The following is a 23839-nucleotide window of genomic DNA, read 5'->3' as shown; positions in this document are numbered from 1 at the left end:
TCGTCAGCCCCTAGATACCAGTTCATTTGCTTTTGTTCTGTTCACCCCTGTGTCTGCAAAGCCAAGGACAGTGCCTGGCACTTAATCCATTGTCAGTGACTGTTGGTTGAATGAATGAATGAATGAATGAACAAATGAATGGGCTCGGCAGCTCCCCCTCCTTTCTGGGCCTACCCAGAGTGAGCCGTTCTGCAGTTGCTCACTGGACCCACCGTGTGCCGGGGGCTGTGACACAGCAGTGGGCAGGGCAGCGTCCCCGCCCCCTGGGGGCTCACTGGCGACACTGACAAGGAAGGAGTCTCAGAGGCAGCATGAAAGGAGAGAGTTGTTCATACTTCAGAATCTTTTCAACCCAGAACTTAGACCTTGGGGAGTCAGAGAGCAAAAGTAACCGCCTCTGCCTGCAGCCTCCCTGGACACAGAGCCAGACCTCTAGTGGGAGGGGCAGGCAAGGAGGAGGTCCCTGGGGATGAGTGGAGGTGGCTCTTTCTTGCCTGGGGGCTGTTAAGTTTTTGAATTTGAGTTGTTTAAATGCATTGAAGCCACCACTATGCAGCGGTAGCAGGAGTTACAATAGGGTTGGTTGGTGATGGGCCAGGGAGCCCAAGGGACTTGGAGGACGGAGGTAGCGCCCCCTGTAGCCAGGGGGCCTGGATGCTTCCTGCTCAAGTGGTGACTCAGCCGAGTCCTTAGGATGCAGGTGAGGGAAGGCTGGTGAGGCATGTGGCAAGAACGCTCTAGGTGGAGGGAAGAGCACGTGCGAAGGCCCACGTCACTCAGGGGAAGCCGGAAGATGAGTGCTGCGTGGAGGGGCGGGGCGTGGATAGAGCTGGGAAGGAAGAAAATAGGCCCAGGCGGTCAAGGGGGGCCTTGTAGACCACCTGGTCCAGGATAGGTGAGGGGGAGGGCACAGAGAGGCAACACACGCACAGGTGCGTCCTCACCTCCCCCCTCACCTGCCCAGCCTAACCTGACCAGGGCAGCAGGGGAGGATGTGTCCTTGCTGGGTTGCAGTGAACTGGGTAAGGGCCAGGCGAACTCTTGTTCTGGTGCCCCTGGAGCTGTCGGGAGGGATTCCTGGGCATGTGCAGTTTGAAGACTTGGTTTCTTCTCCCCCAAGCCACCCCGCCGAGCCCCTAGTCCTTAACTGGAGTGCGAGGAGTATGCGTGTCCCGGGGCAGGGGGACGCTGCGCTCGGCCTCCTGGTTAAGTCTTCTTCCCTTGTTCCCAGATCGACGTGTACTTGGCCAAGAGTCTGGCAGAGAAGCTCTATCTGTTTCAGGTAACTGGGACTTGAAGGTGAAGGGGAAAAGCAAGTGTTCACAGGTGGGGAGAGGCAGGAAGCCGGGCGAGAAACGGTGGGAAACCTTGGCCTTGCTTAGGGTTCTTGGTGTGGACGGAGTGTGTGATAGGACAGTTCTCTTTGCTCCTGTGGGTGGCTTAATGTTAGTCTCTCATTTCAAAGGTGTAAATACCGGAGGTGACACAGGAGAGGCAGAACGGTGCAGTGGTTAAAGCTTGGGCTCTGGGGTCAGACTGTCCCGACCGAGAGATCCAACTCCATCACGACTTAGCTGCCAGCCCTTGGGCAAGTTTCTTAACCACTCTGTGCCTCAGTTTCCTCATCTGCATAGTGGTGACAGTAATGATGCCTGCCTCATAGGGTCCCTCGAGGATGGGATGAGTCCACATGATAGTTACGGAGGCTCAGAGATGGGGCTTTCTGGAGCAGCTCCAAGGCGGAGTCCACGAGCCCTCAGTCCTGCCAGCGGTCTGTGCCCTGAGGTGGTCACCCCTACCCCTCCCCTCTCTGCTGGTGCAGAAGCTTATCACAGTGGCTAGCGTGTGGCTATATGCTAGCTCAGTAGCACTGACTGCAGGCACTATTTACAGCACTTTACATAACTCATTTGATCCCACAATCACCCTATGGTGGTTATCATTATATTTTTATAACAGCTTTATTGAGATATAAATGACATGCCATACAATGTCTTCATTTCAGTGTACAATGCAGTGGATTTTAGTCTATGCATGAGTTTTGCAACTAGCACTACAGTCTATTTTAGGACATTTCTGTGCCTCCAAGAGAAACCCCAAACCTATTAGCATTCGGTCCCCATGTACTCCACACCCCATTCTCACCTCCAGCCCCAGGCAGCCATTCTCCTTATTTTCTGTCCGTGGGTTGCCCGTTCTGGACATTTGTATAGATGGAATCATGCTATATGTGGCCTTTTGTACTGGCTCCTTCACTTAGCGTGATGTTTTCAGGGTTCGCCCATGTTGTAGCATGTATCAGTATTTCCTTTTTTTATAGGTGAATAATACTCTATCGTATGGATATACCATGGTTTGTGTATCCATTCATCAGTTGATGGCAGTTTGGGTTGTTTCCATTTTTTGGCAGTTACGAATAATGCCACCATGAACATTCATGTGCAAGGTTTGTTTGTTTTTTAAGAGACGGGGTCTTATGTTTTTGCCCAGGCTGGAGTGCAGTGGCAAGTGCATGGCTCACTGCAGCCTCAACCTCCTGGGCTCAAATGATCCTCTTGCCTTAGCCTCCCAAGTAGCTGGGACTACAGGTGTGTGCCACCATGCCTGGTTAATTTTTAAATTTTTTTTTTTTTTTTTTGTAGAGACGGGTCTTGCTATGTTGCCCAGGCTGGTCTTGAACTCCTCGGCTCAAGCAATCCTCCTGCCTTGGCCTCCCAGAGTGCTGGGATTATAGACATGAGCCACTGCACGTCTTTGTGTGGACAGAAGTCCCCATTTCTCTTGGTTGTATACCTAGGAGTGGAATTGCTGGGTCACATGGTAACTCCGTGTTCAGCGTTTTGAGGAACTGCTGGGCTATTCTGCACCACTTTGCATTCCCAACAAAGGTTAAGTTTGTGTGTCTCCATGTTGCACATGAGAAACTGAGGCACGGGGAGGCCCTAACTTGCACAAGGGGCCTGGGGCAGGGCTGCAGCCGAGTGCTGCAAGCGTGTGTTGGACGAGGCCTGGCTCCGCTGCCCCAGAGCCTGCCTTCGTAGCCGCAGGCATGGGGGCCTGCCCTTGATTGACCGCACGGTGATGGTGGTGGTGACGGTGACTCCTGAGTGTGTGCACGGTGTGCTAGGCTCTGTGCTGGCCTCGGCTCCGTTTGTGGCCTCCATGCTCACAGCAGCCCTGGGAGGTGGGGACACTCACTCTCAGGGAAGCAGGGGGCTTGCCCAGGCAGTTAGCAAGTGCCAGAGTGAGGGCTGGAAGCCAGGCCTGTGTGATTCCTCACCTTCCCAGCTCCAGGTCAGGTGATGTCAGAGCTGCCCCCAGCCCTAGCCCAGGAAGCAGGGAGGAGTCACTGCATCGCTATTTAAGTGAGCTTTTAGAAAGTGACCATTTCCTTGGGCTAGAACATAGCTGATCTAAAATGGTCCCAGAAGCAGAGCCTGTTTTCCGCACTGCCACGCCTCCACCGGGCTCATTCCAGAGGCTGTCCTGCAGGCAGGCAGCGCTGGCCAGAGCTGCGGGTGAGTCCAAACCGTGGCTCCTCCACCCGGAGCCTGCTGTGGGGGAGACAGGAAGGGAAGGTGCATCGTGAGGATGGACATGGGATGGCGTCCCGTGTGTTCCAATCAAAGAAACAAACAGGTTTCGGAGCAGCATATTGTAGTGTGAGCCATTTACAGAGAGAACTTTACATGAGAGGGCGAGAGCCCAGAGATGGGGCGCTCAGCTCCCTTCACTCTCCAGCGTTTTCTTCGGGGAACTGTAAAAGGAGAGAGAACCGGAGCCTGAACCCCCATGTCTGTCATCCAGCTTCGATGAGCAACACTTGTCTGGTCTTTTTGTTTATTTGTTTTTTCTTTTTTGAGGCAGAGTCTTGCTCTGTCACCTAGGCTAGAGTGCCATGGCGTCAGCCTAGCTCACAGCAACCTCAAACTCTTGGGCTCAAGTGATCCTCCTGCCTCAGCCTCCCAAGTAGCTGGGACTACAGGTGTGCGCCACCACCATGGGGCTGGCTAATTTTTTTCTTTTTTTAGTAGAGTCAGGGTCTCTCTCTTGCTCGGGCTCTTCTCGAACTCCTGACCTCACGTGATCCTCCTGCCTTGGCCTCCCAGAGTGCTAGGATTACAGGTGTGAGCCACTGCACCACGCCATTTGTCCAGTCTTATTTTCCCTCTTAATTCTTTGTGGTCTCATTTCACTTGGTCTTCTCCCAAATGGCCTGTAGACTGGTGGTTAGGCCTTACTTTTCACTCCCACGGCCGTGTTCTAGGGGTTACTAGAGCCACAGGGCGCCTGTTTGGGTTCCTGGTGGTTAGGCATGTCCCTCAGGAGTCAAAGACATCCTAAAATTGCCCATTGGAAGAAAGCCAGGAGGAACCGATGAGAAGGGGACTGCAGGCAGAGACCAGCGGGGGACCTCATGGTAGGGCCTGTCCAGCCTGGGTCCCTGGCCACTGTCTGGGTTGGGGTCGGAGCTCCTGGAGCCCAGCTCCGGGCAGGGTGTTCTGACGGCTTCCTTCCCCTCCCCAGTACCCTGTGCGTCCAGCTTCGATGACCTATGATGACATCCCGCACCTCTCAGCCAAGATCAAGCCCAAGCAGCAGAAGGTGGGGCTGCCCTCTGGCGGAATTGGGGTGGGGGTGATTGGGGGGGAGCTGCTGCAGGACAGGAGATGGACCCTTTGGGGATTGGAAGCCCAGAGAAGGAGTGAACGGAGAATTAGGAGAACCAGCAGCTCACAGGGCCTTGAAAAGCTGAAGAAGGAAAGATTTTCCAGAAAGAACGGGGTGGGCAGCTGCAGAGTGGCCAGGGCAGATGAGGCTCAAGGTGATCTGGAGCTCGGGGTCGGGTTCCCGGGAGGAGACGGGACCGATAGGAAGAGGGTACAGCACCTAGACAGGGTGGGGTGACCAGGATAAGGAGAATCGGAGTCGCACGCCCTATCCCTGGCGGTGGCTGCAGCTCCAGCCCCCTGCGGCCACATGGAAGTCCTCTTCCAATATTGCCAGTTCTGCCGACATTTCAAGGGAAGTTGGAAATAAGGGTTTTTATGAGAAAGGTCTCGATTTTTAAATGTTGGCTCCTAATTTCGATCTTTGGGAGTGGAGAAGGGAACGAACAAGATTGTGTGGACATTTCTGTTGGAATCTCAGGTGTGGACAGAAGCCCAGGGTCCCTTGTGGAGGGACATGTGTCAGTCCTGCTTCTGGGCAGAGACCATCTTAGGAGGTGGCCACAGCGGGTCCACGGGTGGCCCCTGGGGAGCTGTGCCTTGGGGTCCTCATAGCTGGTGGGGGTGCTTGGTGCCTCCAGGTAGAGCTTGAGATGGCCATCGATACCCTGAATCCCAACTATTGCCGCAGCAAAGGGGAGCAGATCGCGCTGAACGTGGATGGGGCCTGCGCCGACGAGACCAGCACGTACTCCTCGTGAGTCCCCGGCCTCAAGCCCTCTGCGCTCCCGTGTTCACATAGGAGCCTTTGAAAGGCCTTACAGACGGTGATCCCTCCCGCCCCACTGCTGGGCTCCCCACCAGCGTCCCAGCCTTTGGGGTGCTTGGCCTGTCGTGGACCCCACACCTTCCCCCCAACCTGGCTGGTCCCTGGAGCTCCCATATGCCCCTCGCCTCTTGGTGCACAAACAAGGCCATGGGTTTTCTCATCCCCGGCTCCTCTCCCAAGGCAGACACGGGCTACCCTGTGGCCTTGGTCTCCGGCTGTTGCATCTTAGAAGTTGCCTGCGGTGGCCTGGGCTGCGCCAGCCAGGCCTTGGCTCCAGGGCTTCCGTCCTCTTGACGTCGGTTCTTTCTCTGCTCCCAGGAAGCTGATGGACAAGCAGACCTTCTGCTCTTCCCAGACCACCAGTAACACATCCCGTTACGCGGCTGCGCTCTACAGGCAAGGTACCCGGGGCTGGGCGTCCGAGGGGGAGGGACAGAGGATGGGGCTGGGTCAGGGAGAGACCTTAGCCAGCCTGGGTCCAGCTTCCACCTCCCCTGAACACTAGACACTTGTGGGGGCCAGGCAGGTGTGGAAATGACAGAAATTACAGATTGTCAGGACTGGAAGTGGCCACCTTTGGGGACTTTTGGCTGGACACCGCCCGATCCAATAGGGGTGAGGCTCCAAGGCCATTGCCCTCCTGGAACACAGATACACACACACAGCACAACATAGCTTTTGGGAGGGAATTTTGTTTTTACATACAAGGTACTCAGGACCCAGCACTTCCATTCCTAGGTAGCATCTATCCAAGAGAAGTGCAAACGTGTCCACACAAACATTTGTACACAGATGTTCATAGTAACATGATTTGAGATGGTCAAAAAGTAGAGACAACCCAAATGTCCATCCCCTGATGGATGGATAAGCAGAATGTGGCGCATCCATGCGGTGGCGTATTTGGCCTATCAAGGAATGAAGCATGACACATGCTACATGCCACATGGATGAGGCTGGAGGACAGTGTGCTAAGTGAGAGAAGCGAGCTACAAAGGACCACGTGTCGTGGGCTTCCATTTACAGTCACACGCTGCAGAACGATGTTTCAGTCGGCAACAGACCATGTGTGTACCTGGTCCCGTACGGTGATACGGTGCTGAAAACTTCCTGTCGCCTAGTGATGTCTAGATGACCCAGGCCTGTGTAGGCCCAGGCTAATGTGTCTGTGTCTTAGTGTTCAACAAAAAAGTGTAAAAGTTAAAAAAAAAAGAAAAAGAAAAAAAAGAAAAAGAAAAAGTTTTTAAATAGCAAAAAGCTCGTAGAATAAGGATATAAAGAAAGAATATTTTTTTTATCTTTTTGCCATATTTTTACCATACCTTTTCTGTGTTTAGATACACAGGTTCTGACCATTGTGTCACAGCTGCCCGCAGTACTCGGCACAGTGACATGCTGTGCTGGTCTGTAGCCCAGAGCAGTAGGCTGTTCCCCGTAGCCTAGGTGTGTCGCGGGCTCTGCCATCTAGGTTCATGTACGGACATTCGATGATGTTCCCATGATGACAGAATCGCCTAAAGACTCATTTCTCGGAACATATCCACGTTATGAAGCGACATAGAGACAGAAGTAGGTTAATGGTCACCAGGGGAGAGTAGAGTGGACACTGACCTGTTCTTTTTGGGGTGAAAATGTTCTAAAATCGATCGTGGTGCTGATCGCACAACTCTGAATATATTAAAATACGTTGAATTGTATGTTTCTAATGGGTGAGTCGCATGTGTCATAGCTCAAAGCTGGTAAAAAGTACAAGGTGCTTAAGTATTCAGAGTCCCTAAAACAATAAGTGAAACTAATTTGAACACCTAGGAACCAGAATAGAATCAAAAGTAGGATGTCCAGTAACTGTAGTCTTATGTTTTGACCCAGTGTCTCCAAGATATAATTCTTTAAAGCCACGTCCCTTGCAGCCAGGACCATGAGGAAAAGTCATAATCTTCATCACAGACCATGCAGACACTCATGTGCTCAGCTCAAGCAGGGCTGCTTCTCCAGCCACGCTGGCACTGGCAGGCAGACTCCTTGACGGGCGGGTGGGATTTTGACAGGAAGAGGTCGAGGATGAGGAGAAGAGATCCGGGTATAGGGCAGGGGCAGTGAGGGTAGCTTGGCAGAGGCCTGGAACGGAAAGAGCAGGGCATGTTTCTCTCTGTCTCTATGCACACACACACATATACACACATACATACATATATATACACATATACCTATATATAAAAATACATATGTCACATATATGTACATTTATAGATTTTTTTTTTTGAGACAGTGCCTTGCTCTGCGACTCCCCAGGCTGGAGTGCAGTGGAATGCTCGTAGCGCACTATATAGCCAGTGTGGGCGAGCAGTTGGGGGAGGAGAGCGGGGAGGCTGGGAGGTGGCCCTGAAGGAAGCGGCTTTGAGCAGAAGAGTCCAGGTTCATGGTTCATGTCTGGGGTGTGTGCTTGCTGTGTCCAGCAGACCCAGGTGGAGTTGGGACTGGCCCCCAGCCCGGTGGTCCCGGGGCTGTAGATGGGGGGCTGGGGCAGGGGTGGGGGGTGATTTGGCTTTCAGGAGACTTGGTGACTCCCTTGAACCAAGCTAGGAGGCTCAGCATCAGTTTCTAGAGTCAGGTCCAAGCCCTTCTTCCTCCTCCAGGGGAGCTCCACCTGACACCTTTACATGGCATCCTGCAGCTGCGGCCCAGCTTCTCCTACCTGGATAAGGCAGACGCCAAGCACCGTGAGAGGGAGGCAGCCAATGAGGGTGAGCCCTGGGTCCCCAGCCCTGCTGTCTGCCTGCCCGCATCTTCCCGGGGTGGCTTGGTCATGGGGAAGGTATTGCAGGGATGGAATTATAGGGTGCTTAGCTGCATCTCTGGCCTCTGCCCACTATATGCCAGTAGAACCCAACTCCATAATTACGAAAGCCAAAAAATATTGTCCAATGCCCCCTGGGGGGCAAAACTGCCCCCGGTTTAGAACCACTAACTTACGGAACTACCTCTTTCTGGGGTTGAGACGGGGAGTTGGGAGTCCACTAGAGGCAGTAAGCAGTGGCTGTTTCTCTTGCAGCGGGGGACTCTTCGCAGGACGAGGCGGAAGAAGATGTGAAGCAGATCACAGTGAGCTGTGGCCCTGGGAGGGAAGAGGGTGCGGCGTGGGCAGCGGCAGGACCGCTTTTGTAGCTCAGCTGCCCGGAGATGCGAGCGCCAGGAGAGTCTACGCAGACAGGGGGTGCGACAGATAACAGTGCCCATCCTTTCTGAGCCTTCTTCTTGGGCCACCTGAGTTGTCACGGCTGTGCACAAGACAGAAGCCCTGGCTGTGTGTGATGGGTGCTCCTTGGGCCCCCTGGGGTCGCCCGGAACAGGAAGCCAAGGCCCAGGAGCCCCGGGTGACCCGCAGACACAGTCTCTGCCAGGAGACCCATATCTTGACAGCCGAAGTCCCGTGTCAGTGAACTGGTGATTCCATCCTCTCCATGGTGCCCAGACGAACAGTTTCCATCTTTCATAGTTAATTCTTGAACTTTACAGATGATTTGAAGAATATTTACCTTCCAGTTATGGTTTATAATGTTTTCCCTATTTAAGCATAATTAGGTTAAAATGAGTAGTGTTTAAAGAAAAATGCTGTGTAGATACTGATGCAGATGGTACCCAGGCATGACTAAAGTGGTGGCAGATGCTCACATGTCCTCAAGGCCCGGGGACTGCTGGCATCCCTGATGTGGGCGCGGAGCTCAGGCCTTGGGGAGCTTGTCCTCTTCTCTCAGCAGCTTGTTGTGTGACCTTAGCAACTCCCTGCCCCTGCTGGGACTCATGGCCCTTGTTAGAAGCGGCATTCTTATGCCCATGTACATTAAAGACTCTTTTGGCTTTGGCACCCCTGGATTCTATAATCCAGCCGAAGCCTCCGGGCAGGGCAGGCATAAAGCAAGGAAAAGCTGCTCCCTGACTTGTTTGGGCAGCTCACAGAGAGGGGCGTGGTTGGAACTTAATTGATTTTATTTATTTATATATATACATATATATACAGTGCCTTGCTCGGTCACCCAGGCTGGAGTACAGTGGAGTGATCATAGCTCACTGCATCCTCAAACCCCTGGGCTCAAGCCATCCTCCTGCCTTGGCTTCCCGAGTAGCTGGGACTATAGGTGTGCACCACCACTCCCAGCTAATTTTTCTATTTTTTGTAGAGACGCGGTCTCATTGTGTTGCCCAGGCTGGTCTTGAACTCCTGGCCTCAAGCAATCCTCCTGCCATGGCCTCCCAAAGTGCTGGGATGGCAGATGTGAGCCACTGCACCTGGCCTTTGGCACTGGTTTAAACGATCCTTGTCAGGAAAGGAAGAGGGAGTCGAAAACATCTCTGTGGGGTTCTCTGGTCTCCTGGCTGGGCCTGGGTCTCTGCAGGCAGCCCAGGAAGGGTCACAGGCCTGAGCGTGTGTCTCTCCCCCTATCTCACCCCCAGGTACGGTTTTCCCGGCCCGAGTCAGAGCAGGCCCGCCAGCGCCGCGTGCAGTCCTATGAGTTCCTGCAGAAGAAGCACGCGGAGGAGCCCTGGGTCCACCTGCACTACTACGGCCTCAGGGTGAGCTGGGGCCCGATGGCATCCTGGGGGAAAGCCCTGTTGCCCAGAAGTGTTACGGAGTGGACACCTGGTCTCTCCGTATGTCAGATTCCTTCGTAGCCGCTCGGTAATACCACAGGGAGAGGATTAAGTCCCGTGGGCAGTCCTTCATTCCAGCCATGCCACTTAGCCAGTGTGTGCCCAGACATGCAAGTCTGCTGTTCCCCGATTGGGGTTTTGGCCCTCTGGGGTGCCCGTGAGTGTGGGCACTTTGCGGGGCTTGCGGCGGGGCTGGCGTTCGGGTCCATATGTTTCACGCGGCACTGGCCCGGAACACGGGCCGGACACTGTCTGGTGCTGGAGGGTCAGCCATCTGTCGGGTGCCCCAGAGGTGCTGTACTCGGTTTTCATCTCATGTGTTGCCGTGAGAACCTAATCCTTGAAACTGTGTACTGAGTGAGGGAAGCAATTGACCATTAACCCCCCCAAAGACACCAGGGGCCAGGGCTCCCTAGTGTTTTTTGGGAGGGAGGAGCAACTCCTGATTTCTCTGGAACCTTCCTGGAAGAGATTTGTGTTGGCAGAGCCTTAGACTCAGGGTCAGACTTCCAGATGCTCTGCTGTTTCCTACTGTGTAACCTTGGGCAAGTTGCCTAACCTCTCTGAGCCTCAGTTTCCTTATCTATAAGATGGGAATAGTAATAATAGTACCTACGTCACAGTTATTATATTTTGAGAATGAGATATGTACAGCCATTGGAACACAGCCTAGCACATCTTAGGTGCTTGATGAATGTTAGCTATTATTTATCATTGCTGGTAGTGCTCCCAAATTACAGACAGGGTACCAAGGCCCTGGTGCTGGGGCTTGGCAGGTCATAAAGCCAGGAAGGCAGGTGGTTGAGGCCACATCAGAGGCCTTGGGTGCCATGCTCAGGAGGTTGGACGTGGTCCTGTGGCTGGCCTTGGTGCTGGACAGTGAGTGGCAGGAGTGGAAGGTAGAGGCGGCCTTGGGGGTGGCCCAGGCCTGGGGCATTGGCTGAGGCTCCTCCCACATGCTCCCCTCCCCCGACAGGACAGCCGCTCTGAGCACGAGCGCCAGTACCTGCTGTGCCCAGGCTCGAGTGGGGTGGAGAACACCGAGCTCGTCAAGTCACCCAGGTGGGACGGGCTGGGCCAGGGGCCCCAGGAGAGGGTCCCTCCAGGATGGGTCCTCCCTTGGGCCCGTGGCCCTTTCTCTATCATAGGGGAGGGGCATGGGGCCCCATTGTCCTCTGGAGAGGGCCAGGAGGGTGGGCCTGGAAAGAAATGATCCCCTTCTGTGGGAGTGTTCATCGTGTGAGCCAGGGCTGCTGGGGCCTCTGTGTGCGCCCCCTCCCCAGACCCTCACCCGGGGGTGCCGATGAGGTTCAGCCCTCGGGCCTCTGACCCCTGCCCTCTCCCCGCAGCGAGTACCTCATGATGCTGATGCCGCCCAGCCAGGAGGAGGAGAAGTGAGTAAGGCGGGCTGGACTCCCTCTCCCTCTCCCTCCCCCGGGCCGGCCGCCTCTAACCCGTCACCTTCATTTCCAACAGAGACAAGCCCGTGGCCCCCAGCAATGTCCTGTCCATGGCCCAACTGCGCACCCTGCCCCTGGCCGATCAGATCAAGATCCTGATGAAGAACGGTGGGTGGCCACCCTCTGCCCTCTCGGGGGCCCCAGCCCCACTGGAGTCTGTGGGACAGTCTGAGGACCAGGGGGCAATGCCAGTGGCCCCTGCTGCCCAGAGTCTGCCTAGCTTTGCAGCTCCGCCCTTGTCTGGGAGGATGGCACACGACAGCAATGCAGTGGGTTCCTGTCCTATCCTCGCCATCACCTGCTGTGAGCTTGGGCAGGCACTAACCTTTCGGAGCTTTAGTGTATTTATCTATAAAAAGAGACTAATGATAATTCCTAGGGGCTGATGGGAGGAATCAGAGATGAGGCTTCTAAAGGGCTTAGTACAGAGCCTTTCATGTGAACATGAACTAGGGTGGTGGTGGTGGTTGTTGTTGTTGTTGGAGATGGTGTCTCGCGATGTCGCCCAGGCTGGCCTTGAACTCTTGGCCTCAAGCACCATTCTCGGGCCTCAGTGTGAATAGCTGGGACTGCAGGTGTGCACCTCCAGGCCTGGCTAATTTTTTTTTTTTTAAAGAGATTCTTGCCATGTTGTCCAGGCTGGTCTCAAACTCCTTGCCTCAAGTGATCTTCCTACTCCGCGTCCCGAGTAGCTGGGGACCGAGGCACAGCCACCACACCTGGCTGAACTAGAGTCACTTTCATAATAAAGTGCTTTCGCTTGCTCTATACTGTGGCACCCTCACCAGACTCGCACAGTGGGGACTGGTTTCCTCTTCTCAAAGGACTGTGAGGGCTGGAACCTTTAGGGAGCTTGTAGCTGGTGAGTAGCAGACCTGAGCCCTGAACTCAGAGTGGAGCCCCAGGCTCTGGGCTCCGGAGATGCCACTGTGAGGTCTCCGGGCCTGAGTCGAGAGGGGTGTGCCCTGCTGTTTCTGGGGCTACCAGGGTACCAGGCCATTGGGCTTCCTGCAGAGGACCTCCCCAGGCCCTGCCCAGTGCTTGCTTGGGTTGGGGGTCAACAGACCGTGATTAAGGGCACCGACTCTGCAGCCAGGGGGCCTGGGTTCAAATCCTGGCTCTGCCACTTCCTAGCCAAGTGATCATGGGCCAGGCCTGAGTAGTAATAGCCCCCTCCTACTGAGGCACTCCTCAGTCTTCCTCAGTAGGCACTTCTTGTAGGATCCTCAGAAGGATTCAGCAAGGTGCATGGTGCCCGGCAGGTAGTAAGCAGACAGTGAATCTGAGCTATTCCCCTCACGGATGTTCTTACTATTGTCCACATTCTGAGGTTGTCACGTGAGCCTGAAGCCATGCAAATGCTTGGTGGGGGAAAGGGAGGGCCAGGCCGCCTTCCCTTGCCTGACGTCTCCTGTGTCTTCCTCAGTGAAGGTCATGCCTTTTGCCAACCTGATGAGCCTCCTGGGCCCGTCCATCGACTCCGTGGCTGTTCTGCGTGGCATCCAGAAGGTAGCGATGTTAGTCCAAGGAAACTGGGTGGTGAAGAGGTAAGTTGTTCCGTAGCCTCTGGATGGGAGCACTTGGTCCATTTCCATTTAATGCCATCACAGATGTTTTGGGGTTAAATCTGCCGTACTTTCTGTTTGTCCTGCCTGCTATGTTCCCATTTTTCCTGCTTCCTCGGAAGTTATTCTCCCTTGGCTCATAAATTGGTTACCCTACAGCATTCGGCTTGCCTTCATGGCTCACCCAGTTTGGTATTGATTGCCACTTTTTACCCACTTCCAAGACAGTTCGAAGATCTTAGAATGTATTTATCCTCCTCCCCACGCAGGTATTTCTGTATTTGTATATTTTAATCTCCCCAAGACATTGCTGTATCTGGTTAATCAGTATTCCTTCGATCTACTCACGTATTTACCTTTTTAGTTTACTCATCGTTTCTTTCTGGATCTCTGAGTTTCTATCTGGGGTAATTTCCTTCTGCCTAAGAATGTAGTATTTTCTTTAATGCAAGTCTGCTGGTGATGAATTTTCTTGATTTTTGTTTCTCTGGAAATGTGTATTTCACCTTTGTTCTTGAAGGATATTTTTACCGAGTGTAGAATTCTGGGTTGGTGGTGATTTTCCTTTCTGTATTCTGACTTCATTGTTTTCTGCTGACAAGGCCACTGTCAGTTTAATTCTGTTCCTTTGAAGGTAATCTCCCTTCGTTTCCCTCTGGCTGCTCTTAAGAATTTGTTTCAGCTTTCCCCAGTTTTATTAAGATGTGTCTCAGTGTGAATTTCTTTTTACATATTCTGCTGGGGTTCCTAGGCCTTAAATGTGTAGCTCGGTGCCTGTTGGTCGTTTTTCTTCTGTGATTTCTCCGCTAGACGTCCAGTCAAGGGAGTGGAGACTGTTCTGACTTTCTGCTGTCCCCCCAGGTCCCCATATAGTGCCCAGCACACAGCAGCCCCTTGGTAAATACGGCGTGGCTCTGTTTTACGCATACTTCAATTATGTTAATTCTAAATGGTATTACAGAAAATACGTTATTATTAGGATGTATTTCTTTAAGTAGTGTAGTATAAGGTGAACAATCTGACAAAATGTGAATTGCTCCAAATTTGTTAAAAAAGTAATTGCAGAAAGCTCATGATTTCAGCTGGTTGGCCAAATATGAACAAATTGTAACGTGTATTCACGTTACTGCCACGTGGCGGCGCTCTTTCACCAGTAAACATGACTGTCAGTACCTGGTGGCTGTTGTCCATTACGGAAGCCCTTTGCAATGGCACTGTCACTTGTTAAATGGAACCACCTATATGTATGTATGCCATGAATAAATGAAAGCTTGGAGGGGCCATCTCGTCACACACCTGCCAGAAGTCTCGAAGCAAGGCAGCCAGGAGCTGGGGTTAGAGCTGAGCTCCATGACTCCACCCTGGGCTCTGTGCCTGGTGCTGCACGTGCCGCCTTTAGTTACTGCCTGGCCTGAGCCCCTGACTCTCCCTGAACGTGCAGGGGCCTGGGCCGGTATGCGGATGGTGGGTTGAGAAGGGTTTGGAGGAAGAACTCTTGGGTGGGGCTCACAGAGCAGGCTCCTCGGGAGGTGCTGGGCTCAGGCCTGTACAGGCCCATGCTGGAAAGAGGCATGGCCCAGGCTGGGCTTCAGCTCAGAGCCTAGATGGCAGGCGGGGCCTAAGGACAGGACTGACCTGCCACCCCCACCTTCCTTGACAGTGACATCCTGTACCCCAAGGACTCGTCCAGCCCTCACAGCGGCGTGCCGGCCGAGGTGCTCTGCAGGGGCCGGGACTTTGTTGTAAGTACCTGGGCGCTCTGGCCTCCTACTCTCCCACTCCTACTCTCGAGAGTCCTTCCGTGGCCCTGTCCTGCCCCCATCCAGAACTTAATCCCCACCCAAGACCTCTGCTGGGAACCACACTGCCTTCCTCAACCTTGGTGTCACACTTTGTGTTGCCTGAAACGTGCCTCCTGGACGCTGCCCCCATGCCCCTCGCTGTGCCTACCGCCAGCCTGGTCACACAGGGCAGCCCTTGCATTGCTTGAAGAGTATCTGTGTTTTCTCCTTCCTGATTGAACACTAGCTCCTTTGGGTAGTTGGTGTCCAGGTGCCTGAGCAGTGTATTTGTGTCTCTGGGGGACAGCAGGTGGCCACCCTAGGGTCACCCACCCAAGCCGAGTGCCGGTGTCCCCCGAGCTCCTGCCTGCTCCCCTCTGGCTATGCTGTCAGGACTGGGGGCCTGGGAGAGGGTCTGGGTTCCATGTGAGTTAGCATAGGTGACAGTCAGTTGTCCCTTCCCCCACGTCTCTCAGACATCCACTGTCATCTCTCCCAGGCACTTCCTAAAGCAGTTGGGGGGCAGGAGAGCTGCTGAGGCAGAGTGGGGGGTTGCAGGGGGCTGTGCGATTTTGGAATGAAGAGCAGCCCCCACTGTGAAGGGCCCCCGGGCAGAGCCTGAGGGAGGGCCGGGGTGCAGCCGGGGCCAGACAGGGCATTGCCCGCCCCAGGGAGTGTTTGGGGTGGCCCAGCAGATGCTCTCCAGGGGAGAAAACAGGCTCAGAGTCCCAAGTCATGACCCGCAGCCCCAGGCCTGGGAAGATTCCAGGCCAGGAGCCAGACCCAGCGCCGCATGAGGTGCAGGCTCCCAGGAACTACTCGGTGGGGCTGGGGCGGGTCCTGGGGGCAGCCAGTCCATGCTGCCTCCTGGAACGTGCTGCTTTTCCCCTCAGATGTGGAAGTTCACACAGAGCCGCTGGGTGGTCAGGAAAGAGGTTGCAACAGTGACGAAAGTAAGTGTCGTCGTGGTCTGAGGCCCAGGCCTCCTGCCGGGGGGAAGGGGGCTCTGCCTCACCTCGGGCTCTCCCTCCCGCTCAGCTCTGCGCCGAGGACGTGAAGGACTTTCTGGAGCACATGGCTGTAGTGAGGATCAACAAAGGCTGGGAGTTCGTACTGCCTTACGACGGGGAGTTCATCAGGAAGCATCCGGACGTGGTCCAGCGGCAGCACATGCTGTGGACCGGCATCCAGGCCAAGTAGGTGCCTGCCGGAGCCTGCGGGTTGGGACAGGGACAGCCCTGTCTCCGGGGAGGAGCGGTCGGGTGGACCTGGGCAGCGCAGGCCCGTTGGGGCCCACCTGCGTGCTGCTCCTCCACGCATCCTCCCGGATGTGAGGCGAGGGGAGGTGGACGTGGGGCCTGCACGCTGCTGGGACAGGCCCACGGGGGAAGAGGGACCCCATGGGGCTGGCTGTGCTCCATGCCCGTCCTGCCATCAGGGACCAGCATGTGCTGGGGCTTGCGGCGGGCGGGGGGAGGGTTATTGGGAGGCAGATACTGGGGACACGGTTGAAATTGAGAAAGTTTACTCTTCTTTTCAGGTTAGAGAAAGTCTATAATCTCGTAAAGGAAGCCATGCCAAAGAAGCCGGATGGACAGTCAGGTGCGTGGGGGGCCTTGGGCTAGGGCAGCCCCACCCTGGACCCTCTGGCCCAGAAGGGCTGCAGTTCAGCTCTCAGGCCTGGACCAGGGTCGCGTGGCCCTTGCTGTTCGCCACCCTGTCCGGGCCCTCTTCCCTTCCCTGCAGCAGCACCTCAGGGGCCGTGTCTGGGTTCCCGAGACCTCGCCCTGTTGGGTGAATAGAAGGTGGGGGCCTAGGAGGAGCTGCTGGCTGGAATGTGGCAGTAACCCATCCGTGCTTGCCTCTTGGGACGTGGGAATTCGATTTTTTCCCCTTAGTTCTTTCTTCCCTCACCATTGGGTAACTCGATTCCCTGAGTAAGGCAGTGGGGAAAGGCAGGGCTGGGCCCCCTGCTGGACCCTGGTCTTCAGGGGGCCCAGCGCCTCCTGAGCAATGCTGCCTCCCTCCCCCAGGGCCTGCGCGGCTGGTCTCTGGGGACCAGCGGGTCCAAGTAGCCAAAACCAAGGCCCAGCAGAACCACGCGTTGCTGGAGCGGGAGCTGCAGCGGCGGAAGGAGCAGATCCAGCCATCCTCGGTCCTGCCCGGCGTGCGGATCAAGGAGGAGCCTGTGAGTGAGGAAGGGGAGGAAGAGGAAGAGCAGGACACAGAGGAGCCCATGGACACGTCACCCAGTGGTGGCCTCAACAGCAGGCTGGCCAACGGGCTGCCTGCTGGGCGGGCAGCAGGCGGGGACAGCTTCAATGGGCACCCGCCCCCAGGCTGTGCCAGCACCCCTGTGGCCCGGGAACTGAGGGCATTCGTGGAGGCCACCTTTCAGAGACAGTTTGTGCTCACCCTGAGCGAACTCAAGCGCCTCTTCAACCTGCACTTGGCCAGCCTGCCCCCCGGCCACACGCTCTTCAGCGGCATCTCGGACCGCATGCTGCAGGACACGGTGCTGGCCGCTGGCTGCAAACAGATATTGGTGCCTGTAAGTACAGCCTGCACCTGCTGGGACGGGCAGACGAAGGGAAGCCACCCTCAGGAGGGCACCTGGGAGCTGTGGGAAGGCTGCTTGCCGGGGGAGAGGCCTGGGGCAGCCGGCTCTCTGGAATCTCTGCTCTCAGGTGATGGCTGTGTGCGACAACGTTGGTTTTTGTAAGAGCTATTACACATGAGGGGTCTGAAGGCCCTACCCGCAGCCTGGGATAGGGCAGGGTTCCTCTTCCTGGTATCTCACCCCCTGATGGCATCATACCAGCTCGGCCACTGTTTGGAATGATTTCACTTCTTATCATTTGATCCTTTTCGCAGTCTGCAGATGAAGAAACAGATTCTAAGAAGTGAAATGAACTTGTTTAAAAGTCACATGCCCGGGAAGTGGCAGAGCTGGAATTGGAACCTCAGTGTAGCGTCTCCTTGAATCCTTTCTGCTTCACCTAAGATGATGAGCTGAGCGCTTCCCCACAGCGCCCTCAGCTTATGCCTGGGACCTGCTCCGTGGCCTGGCCTCTCAGCACTTTTGGTGCCAGGCCTCGAGGGTGGTAGAACAAGCACCCGGGACTGCTTTCTGTCCCTGGTGGGGCCACGACACGGAGGTGTGTTGGAGGCCGTTTCCATTCCCTGAGGTGAAGAGCCAGGCTGCAGCCTGAGGGAGGCTGTTCTGGTTCCTTCCTCCCAGGCTTTGCCCAGACCTGGCAGCAGAGTGGTGTGAGGTGGGGCGATGGCTGTCTCTTACCAAGGGAGTGCTGCCGTTCTGAGTGCCCAGGCCAGGGGAACCTGCAGCCAGGCTAATGGGAAAAACAGAAGAACTTGGCTTTTCTACCGTACCGACTATACTTGCAGGCTTTGAGTTGGGCAGTTCACTGTGCATTTCACACTCCTCTCCCCGGAGCCCTGTAAGGCCCTGGGGTTGAGGGTAGCTGCCTCCCTATGGTGTGGTGAGGAAGCAGATGGAGGGTGTGGCTGCCCAAGGCCCTCACAGCTGGGATCGGAACCTGTGTTCCTACAACTGGGCTGGTGCAGATTGGGAGGGGTGAGGCGGGCAGGTGGACCCACGTGGTAAAGAAACCACCAACTCATACCTGGGCCTTGTTCAGTTTCCTCCACAGACTGCTGCTTCCCCGGATGAGCAGAAAGTGTTTGCCCTCTGGGAGTCTGGAGACATGAGTGACCAGGTGAGGTGATCTTTGCTGCCATCTTCCCCAAGACTGGAGGGGAGAGGGTTCGGGGAGGGTCGAGAGCTTTTGGGGAGATGAGTGCAGTCGTGTGCATTTCAGATTTTCCAGCCACTCCTGATGTTAAACATTCCCCCTATCTCTGCTGACAAAATAGGCTGGTTGTACGGATAGTTTGAGCCTAAACCTCTGGTTCTGAAATGCCAGTCTGGGCCAGTTCCATCAGAATCTTTTAAAAAATACATGGATTCTTTACTTTCCATAGGATTGGTTGGGAAAATGTATATATACACACACACACACACACACACACACACACACACTATCCACTTCCCTTCAGTAGGTGTGGGGTGGTGTCTCAGGGGATTCTGGCGCCAGCCGGGCTTGCGAAGCACTGATGAGATCCCTTTCTCAAGTGGCCTCTGACAGCAGGACTCAAAAGGACTCCTTATCAGATCTCAGGTCCTGCAGTTTTAGGTTGGAGAAATTGGTCATTTTGCCTCTCGTCACGCCCGGGCAGGGAGGGTCACAGCTGTCCAGTGAACAGAAATGTGAATTAAGCTAGCAGTGCTGTGTGTGTAGTGCAGAGTCAAGGATCCCGAGGTCCAGAGGGTTTCCTTACATCGTGAACTCACCTAAACCTTAAGATTGGTCTGTCCTCCTAAGGTGTGGTGAGAAAGGGAGTGAGTGGAAGCCCCCAGAGTTCTCCGTCCCCTTCTCCTCCATGAGGTAGCTGACTGGTGGGGCCTTTTGGCCAGAATAGGGACATCTGGGTTTCCTAGTCTGAAGTACTCTGATCAAACTAAAAAGAAAAAAAAAAGTTTTGAAAAACCAAGTAAGACTATATGGGGAAATTTGCCCTGTCTGACCTGACTCCCACTCCTCAGGGACGATCCCTTTTTAAGCTACCAGAAGATACCACTAAAAGAGTTACTGCCGTTTTTAAAATAGAAAATATGCATATACTGTTAGAAGTATCAACTTGATATTATCAATGGGCTTCTCATCGTGGCTGGTGAGGATTTGGCTTTCAACCATTGGGAGAATGCAGAGGTGTAGATAGTTTGGCTAAATCAGTTATTGCTGTTTATAGCATCGTAACTGAACAAACTGTTCAACTTAACAAATTGGTTCACCATAGGGCCAGATGCCACTTCCCATTTTTACTTGCATGATTTTCTAAACATGTACATACCAACGTCGATACCTTTCTTCTGATAACTGTCTTCCCCTCCAGTGTGACTGGCTCTTCCCCACGTCTGTTGTTTGGCTTCTAGTCTTGGCTTCTTCCTGGCTTTATTTTAGCTTCTAAGGGGGCAGAGGAGCTATCTGCATTGTTTCTTAAGATAGCTTTCTTTTGTCCTCATGCATTATTGTTGGTCTGGTACTAAAATTTTAAGGGATAGTCATTTACTCTGAATTTAAGGTATTTTTCCATTCTGTTACATTTTCAGAGTTTTTGAAGTTCAATGACATTCCCCTTCTTGCTCCTTTAAATTTGACCTATATCCTTTCCTTTATCCCAAACTGATGAGTTTTTCATTATATTAGTCAATTTCAGATGTGCCCTGGTATATAGGTAGGTCATCATTGTACTAGACAATTGGGTTGTTCTTGGGAAATCCTACAAGTTAGTAACTTCACCTTTTTTCTGTTCTTTCAGAATACTTATGTCAGATGTTGGACATACTGGCTTCAATCTTCTATTTAAGTTTTATTTTGGGGCATAATGCATTTTTATGGCATCGTATTTCATGGATACAATGGCATGTTTGTGTATCAAGACTTTAAACTAGTTCTGACGTTGTCTTCTCACTTAGATGTGGCTTCCCCTGCCTGCTAAATCGGTTGTCACTGTGCTTTATCATGCAAAAAAGTATGTTTAAGCTGCTCATCTGCTGATGTCTCTTCACCAGCTCTTTTTGTTCTGTGAGCACATACCTTTCTATACATCAAGAGCTGGGGTCTCTGTCATGCAGGCTGGAGTACAGTGGTGCGTTCATAGCTCACTGCAGCCTTGAACTCCTCTCCCTGGGCTCAAGCGCTCCTCCTGTGGGCAAGGAATTTTATCAGAGCCTGTAATGTGGGGTTAGGTCCATGGCTTTAGGTGTCTTATTTGGGGATGTTTCTCTTTTAGATCATTGTTTCCCATAATAACATGTTTTTGCTACTAAAGCATCGACAGGTTTTGCTTGAGATTTTTTCCAAAAATTACCGGGTACGAAGAAACATGATCCAGTCTCGGCTAACTCAAGAGTGTGGAGAAGATCTAAGTAAACAAGAGGTGGATAAAGTGCTAAAGGTACATCCATTTTGTGCATAACACTCAAAGGCTTGGGCTTAAGAGTGAGGGTGTCCACGACTAGCTCTTACCTTCGTCTTAGGAGGCAGCTGACAGTGCTGGGTGAGGATTCTAGTTGGATACCCTTCCTCTCACTGTGTATTAACTCAGGCTTCCTCAGGGCCCCTCCCCAGTCAGGCTCGTCTTCAGCAACCGGTAACGATCGGTACTGGTGTGGGGGCACGTGCGAGAGTACTAATCTCTTACGGACACTGTAGTCTTATGGGTCACAAGCCTAGGTTAGAGTCCAAATTAGTTTATAAAAGAATACCATCTAATAGATCAGTGGTACTATTTATTAAGCACTTTTGTTCTGGCCAACTTATTAACAGCATTTATATCTTGTGTTTACAGAGCACATTCATTTTATAGTCCCTCAACACTCTTAAAATATTTGAGGAAAGGGTAGCCGGTAGTTATGACAGCAGTGTGGTTAGGCAGTTCTTGATTTCCCGTTTGTATTCTACCCATTAATCATTAATCAAGTGTCGATATTCTGTGAAAAATCTGTCCTTAACCTGCTTCTCTCTCTCCATAGGATTGCTGTGTAAGCTATGGTGGCATGTGGTACCTTAAAGGGACAGTACAGTCTTGACAGTAGTAGCAGACCGCTAACCCAAGGAGTCCAAGCCCAGGGAAGAAGGGCAGAGCCGGAAGTAGAGTCTCGACTTGCTTCGGAAGACACGGAGCAAGAGGAACTGACCCGCTCACGGCCTGTGGCACTGCATGGCCCAGTGGACAGAAGGGATCACACTCAGCCAGTGGCAGGGTCAGCTTAAGTTAGATCACTCCGGAGAGACCAGCTGGGACATTCTGTGCAGTACAATTTGAAAATCCTCATGTATTTTGCTTATTATTTGGTTTCAGTCTCATAATAAAGTGAGTGTATACTGACACAGGCAGGATGATGAAAATCATGGTTTAGTATTTTCTTTTGTAAACTTAGACCTTGTTGGCATTAAGTTATGTTTACAAGATGAGGAAAACCTCGAGGTTTTTAATATTTAAAATGCCTAGAAGACAATATTTAGTCTTGGATTATCTATCTGCTAAGACCTCTGCCAATCTCATCAAACAAACCAAACTGAATTGTTTTACTGTTGGGTTTCTGTGGCCACCTTACCTTCTACAACAACCTACTTTATGTAGCAGTCTCAACTGTTTACATGAACCATAGCAAAAAAAATTAGAATCAAATCCATCTACTCTCAATGTTTGCACAAAGATGCAAACAAAACCAGGTAAGTATGGAACAATGTAAGTGAGGTTATCACTTTGATGTAAAAATTTCTATTTTGTGTATTTTTAAAATAAATACTAACACTGAAATGGCATCATGGTGCTGCTGTCTGAGCTTGCAAAGCATTACGTTTACTCCACAGGAAGGGAGAACTCCTTAGAGCAGGGCTGTCCAGTAGAAACCTGCCAGTCACGTATATAAAATTTCTAGTAGCCACATTAAAATAATAAAAAAGTTTTAGTATTTATTTAGCCCAAAATATCTAAAACATCAACATATCAAAAATAGTATAAAAAAAGGTAAGTCTTCAAAATCTGGCATTTTACACACACAGCACTCAATTTGGACTAGCCCCAGTCTAAGTGCTCAGGGGCCACGTGTGGTTAGTGGCTATTGCATTGGACAGCACCGCCCTATGGGAAGATGGAAAAGTAAGAGTAAACTGGGTTGGGCGAGATGTGAATTTTGGTACATAATTAAGGCTTTTGCCATCACCTCTTGTATGGTACAGCCACTGAAGGTTTAAAGGATGGTCCATGCCGTCTCCCCACTCGCCAAAAAACAAAAGCATGTAATAGGGACATACTCTGCCAAATAAGTATTTGGTAGTTTGAACAGGCTGACTGTATATTATGCTCTTCTTTGTTAACATGCATAAACCTGGAAAGAGTAAACACTTGCCAAAATTGATTTAGAGTATGTCTCAGCTATTACATACTAATGTTTCTTTCTCCCTTTGAAAGGGGAAACCCTCATGTGGCATAGCACAGAGAATGTCGGCACTACCACACAGCAGAACTTCATGGGCTGGGGGCGGAGGGAGTTGGTGCCTTAAATACTTACACAAAAAGGAATTAGTTAAAACACTAAATTCAAATAGCAAGAAAAACTTACGGAAGGTAGGAGGAAATTATTATTAAAAAATTGAGAGGAGACTTGGAATATTAGCAAGATGGTGGAATAGGACTTTCCAGCACTTGTCCCTCTGCAGAAACATCAATTTGAATTATCCATGCACAAAAATGGCTTCACAGAAGCTAAGGAAACCACGTGAGAGATTACAGCCCCTGGGTGTGGCACAGCAAATGCATTGAAGAGGGTAGGAAGGACTGTTTTACATTACCTGCATCAGCCCTTCCCCATCCTGAGGCAGCACAGCGTGGGAAGAGATCCTCTGTATGGAGGAAGGAAGGAAGAAGCGAGAGATCCTCTGTATGGAGGAAGGAAGAGTGAGTATAAGACCCCCAAACAGGGATCACCCAAGTAAAACAGCCCCAGGCTTTAGAGGCTTACCCCACGGTCCAGACCAGCCCAGAACCAGGTTGGCCCACACAAGTCCCAGGCTCTAGGTCTGCTCCAGCACTAGGTCAGCACCCCTAGCCTAGGCCTCAGGAACAGGCCCTAAGCATATTCATTCAATGCCAGGCCTACTCCTGTGACTCAGGGTGCTGGCTCATCTGAGTAAACCCCAGTGCTGGGCCGGCCCCCGCAGCCCCCATGGACATAGTCTCTAGAGTCCAGTATGTGCACACGCAGCCTTCAGGCTTCCCCTCTCCCTGCAGACCCAGG

General features: G+C 52.7%; 1 protein-coding gene across 9 annotated transcripts in view; it reads left to right on the top strand.

The window, feature by feature from the left end:
* POLR3E (RNA polymerase III subunit E) overlaps nucleotides 1-22847 on the top strand; it is a 28270-nt gene extending 5423 nt beyond the window's left edge. For 2 of the 9 annotated variants that reach the window (XM_069486827.1, XM_069486823.1), the window contains 19 exons: nucleotides 1232-1282; nucleotides 4528-4605; nucleotides 5312-5427; nucleotides 5818-5900; nucleotides 8133-8240; nucleotides 8549-8598; nucleotides 9949-10068; nucleotides 11123-11208; nucleotides 11496-11540; nucleotides 11623-11714; nucleotides 13033-13153; nucleotides 14832-14913; nucleotides 15846-15905; nucleotides 15991-16148; nucleotides 16493-16554; nucleotides 16986-17503; nucleotides 18612-18689; nucleotides 20866-20991; nucleotides 21569-22847. In XM_069486827.1, coding sequence (XP_069342928.1) covers nucleotides 4549-4605; nucleotides 5312-5427; nucleotides 5818-5900; nucleotides 8133-8240; nucleotides 8549-8598; nucleotides 9949-10068; nucleotides 11123-11208; nucleotides 11496-11540; nucleotides 11623-11714; nucleotides 13033-13153; nucleotides 14832-14913; nucleotides 15846-15905; nucleotides 15991-16148; nucleotides 16493-16554; nucleotides 16986-17503; nucleotides 18612-18689; nucleotides 20866-20991; nucleotides 21569-21625 — 2019 coding nt within the window. In that variant the 5' untranslated portion in view covers nucleotides 1232-1282; nucleotides 4528-4548 and the 3' untranslated portion in view covers nucleotides 21626-22847. Of the gene's footprint in view, nucleotides 1-1231; nucleotides 1283-2664; nucleotides 2821-4143; nucleotides 4421-4527; nucleotides 4606-5311; nucleotides 5428-5817; nucleotides 5901-8132; nucleotides 8241-8548; nucleotides 8599-9948; nucleotides 10069-11122; nucleotides 11209-11495; nucleotides 11541-11622; nucleotides 11715-13032; nucleotides 13154-14831; nucleotides 14914-15845; nucleotides 15906-15990; nucleotides 16149-16492; nucleotides 16555-16985; nucleotides 17504-18611; nucleotides 18690-20865; nucleotides 20992-21568 lie in introns of those variants that run through there. The other 7 variants (XM_069486832.1, XM_069486826.1, XM_069486824.1 and 4 more) reach the window with 7 other exon arrangements.
* Nucleotides 22848-23839: the final 992 nt, after the last annotated feature.

The sequence above is a fragment of the Eulemur rufifrons genome, chromosome 14 (genome assembly GCF_041146395.1).
Source record: "Eulemur rufifrons isolate Redbay chromosome 14, OSU_ERuf_1, whole genome shotgun sequence".
Taxonomy (NCBI): domain Eukaryota; kingdom Metazoa; phylum Chordata; class Mammalia; order Primates; family Lemuridae; genus Eulemur; species Eulemur rufifrons.
The sequence above is the reverse complement of the archived record's forward strand: the minus strand, read 5'-3'. Positions and strand labels throughout refer to the sequence as shown.